The sequence below is a fragment of the Egretta garzetta genome, unplaced genomic scaffold, assembly GCF_000687185.1.
Source record: "Egretta garzetta isolate BGI_Z169 unplaced genomic scaffold, ASM68718v1 scaffold1164, whole genome shotgun sequence".
Taxonomy (NCBI): domain Eukaryota; kingdom Metazoa; phylum Chordata; class Aves; order Pelecaniformes; family Ardeidae; genus Egretta; species Egretta garzetta.
In genome coordinates, this window is record NW_009259538.1 from 5,036 (window position 1) to 12,511 (window position 7,476).

General features: G+C 56.9%; 1 protein-coding gene across 1 annotated transcript in view; it reads left to right on the plus strand.

Annotated features, from left to right (window-relative positions):
- The window catches only part of CHD8 (chromodomain helicase DNA binding protein 8), a gene marked incomplete at its 5' end in the record, with an annotated part of 11,889 nt that extends 5,032 nt beyond the window's left edge, over positions 1 to 6,857 (plus strand). Inside the window, 11 exons of the mRNA XM_035893228.1 lie at positions 524 to 667; positions 756 to 1,011; positions 1,347 to 1,560; positions 2,801 to 2,996; positions 3,093 to 3,260; positions 4,676 to 4,855; positions 4,952 to 5,062; positions 5,144 to 5,355; positions 6,184 to 6,383; positions 6,483 to 6,639; positions 6,748 to 6,857. Coding sequence (XP_035749121.1) covers positions 524 to 667; positions 756 to 1,011; positions 1,347 to 1,560; positions 2,801 to 2,996; positions 3,093 to 3,260; positions 4,676 to 4,855; positions 4,952 to 5,062; positions 5,144 to 5,355; positions 6,184 to 6,383; positions 6,483 to 6,639; positions 6,748 to 6,841 — 1,932 coding nt within the window. The remainder of the gene's footprint in view (positions 1 to 523; positions 668 to 755; positions 1,012 to 1,346; positions 1,561 to 2,800; positions 2,997 to 3,092; positions 3,261 to 4,675; positions 4,856 to 4,951; positions 5,063 to 5,143; positions 5,356 to 6,183; positions 6,384 to 6,482; positions 6,640 to 6,747) is intronic.
- Positions 6,858 to 7,476: the final 619 nt, after the last annotated feature.

Genomic DNA, 7,476 nt, shown 5'->3' on the forward strand with positions numbered 1-7,476 from the left:
GGGGGGGGTGTCTTCTCAACCTTCACAAGCTTGGAAGATGATCTTGGAACCACCTTCATCCATCCCTCCTCACTCCAGGGTCGGCTCATCCCCGGAGCCTACAAATTTGATGCCCTCATCACCACCTTCGAGATGATCCTCTCCGATTGTCCCGAGCTGCGGGAGATCGAGTGGCGTTGCGTCATCATCGATGAAGCTCATCGCTTGAAGAACCGCAACTGCAAGTTGCTCGATAGCCTCAAGCACATGGACCTGGTGAGAGACTGGGATGGGCCTGAAGGTTCTTGTGGGGTCTTGGTTGCATCTGGAGATGCTTGGGATCATGTTTGGGCCTGTACTGTGCCCCAGGGGATGGTCCTGAAGGTGCCTGTGGGGTCTTGGTTGCATCTGGAGATGTTTGGGTTCATCCCATGCCCCAGGGGTTGGTCCTGAAGGTGTGGGTGGGGTCTCGGTTCCATCTGGAGATGTTTGGGCCTGTCCGCCCCACCCCAAGGCCTCACGTTTTCCACCCCTTGGTCACCAGGAACACAAAGTCCTCCTGACGGGCACCCCTCTCCAAAACACGGTGGAAGAACTCTTCAGCCTCCTGCACTTCCTGGAGCCCTCCCAGTTCCCTTCCGAAGCCGAATTCCTCAAGGACTTTGGGGACCTCAAGACGGAGGAGCAGGTGAGGACATCAGGAGGACCTCAGACCCTTCCCTGACCATCTGGGTCCTGCCTGGCCCATGGTGACTTCTCGCTGGTCCCATCTGCAGGTTCAGAAGCTCCAGGCCATCCTGAAGCCCATGATGCTCCGTCGGCTGAAGGAGGACGTGGAGAAGAACCTGGCGCCCAAGCAGGAGACCATCATTGAGGTGGAGTTGACCAACATTCAGAAGAAATATTATCGGGCCATCTTGGAGAAGAACTTCTCCTTCCTCTCCAAAGGCGCCGGTCACACCAACATGCCCAACCTCTTGAACACCATGATGGAGCTGCGCAAGTGCTGCAACCACCCCTACCTCATCAACGGTGAGGAACCAGGGGTGGGCCAGGGTGGGGTGGGGTGGTCCTTCATCCTCCCACCACCATGGAGGACCTCAGGGGTCACCCCGTCTCTGCTTCTTCTGGCCTTGCCCTTCGTTCCACCAGGGGGGGACTTGGTGGCCCTCTTGGATGTGGAGGGACCTCGGTTGAGCTGCACGTTGGGCTCAGCGTCATGGTGGAGAACGTTCTCCAGTTCATCTACTTGAGCTTTTGATGCCCCTCAAGTCTTCCTTGTGGTGGTTGGCGGGGGTGGTCTTCTGAGAAGGTCTCAAATTCCACCCCGGCCACCCCATTGATGGGTCCCCCTCCCCACTCGACAGGCGCGGAGGAGAAGATCTTGGCTGAATTTCGGGAGTCTTGCCACCACCACGTCCCCCACGACTTCCACCTCCAGGCCATGGTCCGCTCGGCCGGCAAGCTGGTGCTCATCGACAAACTCCTGCCCAAGCTGAAAGCCGGTGGCCACAAGGTGCTCATCTTCTCCCAGATGGTGCGATGCCTTGACATCTTGGAGGACTACCTCATCCAGAAGAGGTGAGAGGCGGGCCAAGGAGGGGACCTTGGTGGCTTCCATGAACGGGGTTTTGTGGGGTCTTGGTTGCATCTGGAGATGTTTGGGCTCATCCTGTACCTCAAGGGATGGTCCTCAACATGGTTTTATGGGTTCTTGGTTGCATCTGGAGATGATTGGGCCTGTTCCACACCCCAGGGGATGGTCCTCAACGCAGTTTTGTGGGGTCTTGGTTGCATCTGGAGATGTTTGGGCTCATCCTGTACCTCAAGGGATGGTCCTCAACATGGTTTTATGGGTTCTTGGTTGCATCTGGAGATGATTGGGCCTGTTCCACACCCCAGGGGATGGTCCTCAACGCAGTTTTGTGGGGTCTTGGTTGCATCTGGAGATGTTTGGGCTCATCCTGTACCTCAAGGGATGGTCCTCAACATGGTTTTATGGGTTCTTGGTTGCATCTGGAGATGATTGGGCCTGTTCCACACCCCAGGGGATGGTCCTCAACGCAGTTTTGTGGGGTCTTGGTTGCATCTGGAGATGTTTGGGCTCATCCTGTACCTCAAGGGATGGTCCTCAACATGGTTTTATGGGTTCTTGGTTGCATCTGGAGATGATTGGGCCTGTTCCACACCCCAGGGGATGGTCCTCAACGCAGTTTTGTGGGGTCTTGGTTGCATCTGGAGATGTTTGGGCCCGTTCCACATCCCTGGGGTTGGTCCTGAACGTGGTTTTTTGGGGTCTTGGTTGCATCTGGAGATGTTTGGGCTCATCATGTGCCTCAAGGGATGGTCCTGAATGTGGTTTTGTGGGGTCTTGGTTGCATCTGGAGATGTTTGGGCCCATCCCACGCCCCAGGGCTTGGTCCTGAACGTGGCTTTGTGGGGTCTTGGTTGCATCTGGAGATGTTTGGGTCCATCCTGTGCCTCAAGGGATGGTCCTGAAGGTGTGGGTGGGGTCTTGGTTGCATCTGGAGACGTTTGGGCCCGTTCCACACCCCAGGGGATGGTCCTCAAGGTGGTTTTATGGGTTCTTGGTTGCATCTGGAGATGTTTGGGCCTGTTCCACACCCCAGGGGATGGTCCTCAAGGTGGTTTTATGGGTTCTTGGTTGCATCTGGAGATGTTTGGGCCTGTTCCACACCCCAGGGGATGGTCCTCAAGGTGGTTTTATGGGTTCTTGGTTGCATCTGGAGATGTTTGGGCCCGTTCCACACCCCAGAGGATGGTCCTGAAGGTCCGGGTGGGGTCTCGGTTGCCTTCTTAGGTACCTCTACGAACGAATCGATGGACGGGTCCGGGGCAACCTCCGCCAAGCCGCCATCGACCGCTTCAGCAAACCCGACTCAGATCGTTTCGTCTTCCTCCTCTGCACGCGGGCGGGTGGCTTGGGCATCAACCTGACCGCCGCCGACACCTGCATCATCTTCGATTCTGATTGGAACCCCCAAAATGACCTCCAGGTAACCCCCCCTTCCAGGTCCTCCCACCCCACCAGCCTAAGCATGGTGAGAAGTTGTCTCCATGGTGACCTGACCCACCTAGGTTTCTTCTTCCAGGCTCAAGCACGGTGCCACCGGATTGGACAGAGCAAGGCGGTGAAGGTCTATCGCCTCATCACGCGTAACTCCTACGAGAGGGAGATGTTCGATAAGGCCAGCCTCAAGTTGGGCTTGGACAAGGCCGTGCTGCAGTCCATGAGCGGGCGAGAGGGCAACATCGCCGGGGTGAGGGGACTTCCCAGGAGAAGGGGGTGGGAAGATCATGGAGATGGGATCTTCCAAGGGAAATGGGGCTTGAAGACCATTGGGGTTGAGTTCTTCCAAGGGAAATGGGGCTTGAAGACCATTGGGGTTGGGTTCTCCAAAGGAAATGTGGGTTCTTCCAAGGGAAAGGGGGTGGGAAGATCATGGAGATGGGTTCTTACAAAGGAAATGGGGCTTGAAGACCATGAGATGGGGTTCTTCCAAGGGAAATGGGGCTTGAAGACCACGGGGATGGGATCTTCCAAGGGAAAGGGGGTGGGAAGACCGTGGAGATGGGGTTCTCCAAGGAAAATGGGGCTTGAAGACCATGAGATGGGGTTCTCCAAGGAAAATGGGGATTGAAGACCACGGGGATGGGGTCTTCCAAGGGGAACAGGACGTGAAGACCATTGGGGTTGGGTTCTCCAAGGGGAATGGGGCTTGAAGACCATGAGATGGGGTTCTTCCAAGGGAAAGGGGGTGGGAAGATCATGGAGATGGGTTCTTCCAAAGGAAATGGGGCTTGAAGACTATTGGGGGTGGGTTCTTCCAAGGGAAAGGGGGTGGGAAGATCATGGAGATGGGTTCTTCCAAAGGAAATGGGGCTTGAAGACTATTGGGGGTGGGTTCTTCCATAGGAAATGGGGTGGGAAGACCAATGGGATTGGGTTCTTCCAAGGGAAATGGGGCTTGAAGACTATTGGGGTTGGGTTCTTCCAAGGGAAAGGGGGTGGGAAGATCATGGAGATGGGTTCTTCCAAAGGAAATGGGGCTTGAAGACCATGAGATGGGGTTCTTCCAAGGGAAATGGGGCTTGAAGACCACGGGGATGGGATCTTCCAAGGGAAAGGGGGTGGGAAGACCGTGGAGATGGGGTTCTCCAAGGAAAATGGGGCTTGAAGACCATGAGATGGGGTTCTCCAAGGAAAATGGGGATTGAAGACCACGGGGATGGGGTCTTCCAAGGGGAACAGGACGTGAAGACCATTGGGGTTGGGTTCTCCAAGGGGAATGGGGCTTGAAGACCATGAGATGGGGTTCTTCCAAGGGAAATGGGGCTTGAAGACCATGGGGATGGGATCTTCCAAGGGAAAGGCGATGGGAAGACCGTGGAGATGGGATCTTCCAAGGGAAATGGGGTGGGAAGACCACGGAGATGGGTTCTCCAAGGGGAATGGGGTGGGAAGACCACGGAGATGGGTTCTCCAAGGGGAATGGGGTGGGAAGACCAATGGGATTGGGTTCTTCCAAGGGAAATGGGGCTTGAAGACCACAAGATGGGGGCTTCCAAGGGGAACGGGGTGGGAAGATCTTGGGGAGGAGGTCCTCCAAGAGAAGCACGTTGTGAGGACCCTAATGTTGAGGGACCTCACCCCTCTTCTCCACCTTCCTGGCAGATCCAGCAGTTTTCCAAAAAGGAGATCGAGGACCTCCTGCGCAAAGGGGCCTACGCCGCCATCATGGAAGAGGACGATGAAGGCTCCAAGTTCTGCGAGGAGGACATAGACCAGATCCTCCTGCGCCGCACCACCACCATCACCATCGAGAGCGAGGGGAAGGGCTCCACCTTCGCCAAGGTATCTCCACCAGCTTCTTCTCGCTGGTGGGGTGGGGTGGGGTTGGAGGGACATCTCCCACCACGGAGGTGTCCATGAACGTCGTCCAACCCTCAGGCGAGCTTCGTGGCTTCCGAAAACCGCACCGACATCGCCTTGGATGACCCAAACTTCTGGCAGAAGTGGGCCAAGAAAGCCGACCTGGACCTGGATCTCCTGAACAGCAAGGTTGGAGAAGACAACCGTGAAGTTGTGGGAGGATGGTTGTGGGGGCGGGGCGGAGCCTGATAGGTCTTCTCCATGGTCCAGAACAACCTGGTGATCGACACGCCGAGGGTGCGGAAGCAGACGCGACACTTCAGCACGCTTCGGGACGATGACCTGGTGGAGTTCTCGGACCTGGAGAGTGAGGATGAGGAGAGACCACGGTCCCGACGTCACGACCGGCACCACCACGCCTTGCACCACGCCTACGGTCGCACCGATTGCTTCCGCGTGGAGAAACATCTCCTGGTCTATGGGTGAGGATGGGCTTGGGTCCAGTTCTACATGTGGTCTGGGGGCAACCACGAGGAGATCCAGCTTTAGGTGGGGTCTGGTGGCAACCATGAGAAGGTTCTTGGAGAGAGAGAGGGCTTGGGTCCAGCTCTACGTGTGGTCTGGTTGCAACCACAATGAGGTCCAGCTTTAGGTGTGGTCTGGTGGCAACCATGAAGGAGGTTCAGGGAGAGAGTGGGCAAGGTCCAGCTTTAGGTGGGGTCTGATGGCAACCACGAGCAGATGCTTGGAGGAGAGTGGACAAGGTCCAGCTTTAGGTGGGGTCTGATGGCAACCACGAGCAGATGCTTGGAGGAGAGTGGACAAGGTCCAGCTTTAGGTGGGGTCTGATGGCAACCACGAGCAGATGCTTGGAGGAGAGTGGACAAGGTCCAGCTTTAGGTGGGGTCTGATGGCAACCACGAGCAGATGCTTGGAGGAGAGTGGACAAGGTCCAGGTGTGGTCTGGTGGCAACCATGAAGGAGGTTCTTGGAGAGAGTGGGCAAGGTCCAGCTTTAGGTGGGGTCTGGTGGCAACCACGAGGAGGTTCTTGGAGAGAGGGGGCTGGGTCCAGCTCTAGGAGTGCTCTGGTGGCAACCACGAGCAGATGCTTGGACAAGAGTGGACAAGCTCCAGCTCGTGCTGTGGTGGCAACCACCACCAGATGATTGGACAGGAGACTTGACCAAAACCAAGCCCAGCTCTTCTCTGGTGGCAACCAGAAGGAGCTCCTTGGTGGAGATGGCCGTTGGGAGGTGGTGGGAAACCCCACGGACCTCCCCGGCCATGGACCTCCTTCCTCCACCACCAGCTGGGGCCGATGGCGGGAGATCCTGTCCCACGGACGATTCAAGCGCCGTCTTTCCGAGCGGGACGTGGAGACCATCTGCCGGGCCATCTTGGTCTACTGTCTTCTCCACTACCGAGGCGATGAGAACATCAAAGGCTTCATCTGGGACCTCATCAGCCCCACCGAGAACGGCAAGGCCAAGGAGCTCCAAAACCACTCGGGTGAGGGGGTCTACAAAGAATTTTGGGGACAACCTGGGACCTCTTTGAGGTCCTTCTTTGACTTTTTCTTCTCTTTCTTTCCACCCCTTTGATCTCCAGGTCTTTCCATCCCGGTTCCTCGTGGTCGGAAGGGGAAGAAGGTCAAGTCCCAAAGCACCTTTGATGTCCACAAAGCCGAGTGGATCCGCAAGTACAACCCCGACACCCTCTTCCAAGACGAGAGCTACAAGAAGCACCTCAAGCACCAATGCAACAAGTAGGTTGAGGTCCTCCTCCAAGGAGGTCTTCTCGGTCCCCAGACCCCCTCCCCCACCACTTATTTTTTGGGTTGAACCAACCCCCGTCCCATCCCACCTCCTCCCAGGGTTCTCCTGAGGGTGCGGATGCTCTACTACCTACGGCAGGAGGTCATCGGGGACCAAGCGGAGAAGGTGTTGGCGGGGGCGATGGCCAGGTGAGTCCACAGGACCTTCTTGGAGCTTCTCCAGGGGCCTCTTGGGGTGCTCCAGCCCTTCTTTGGGGCATCTTAGGGTGCTCCAGACCTTCTTTGAGGTGGTTTGAGGTACTCCAGAACCTCTTTGGGGCATCTTGGGGTACTCCAGCCCCACTTCGGGGTGCTCCAGCCCAAGCTTTGGGTGGTTTGAGGTTCTCCAGACCCTCTTTGAGGTGGTTTGAGGTGCTCTAGAGCCTCTCTGGGGCCTCTTGGGGTGCTCCAGCCCTTCTTTGGGGCATCTTAGGGTGCTCCAGACCTTCTTTGAGGTGGTTTGAGGTGCTCCAGAACCTCTATGAGGTCATTTGAGGTGCTCCAGACCCTCTTTGGGGCCTCTTGGGGTGCTCCAGCCCCACCTTTGGGTGGTTTGAGGTGCTCCAGCCCCTCTTAGAGGTGCTCCAGCCCTTCTTTGGGGCGCTCCAGAACCTCTTTGGGGCCTCTTGGGGTGCTCCAGCCCCTCTTTGAGGTGGTTTGAGGTGCTCCAGAACCTCTTTTGGGGCCTCTTGGGGTGCTCCAGCCCCTCTTTGGGGTGGTTTGAGAAGCTCCAGAACCTCTTTTGGGGCCTCTTGGGGTGCTCCAGCCCCTCTTTGGGGTGGTTTGAGA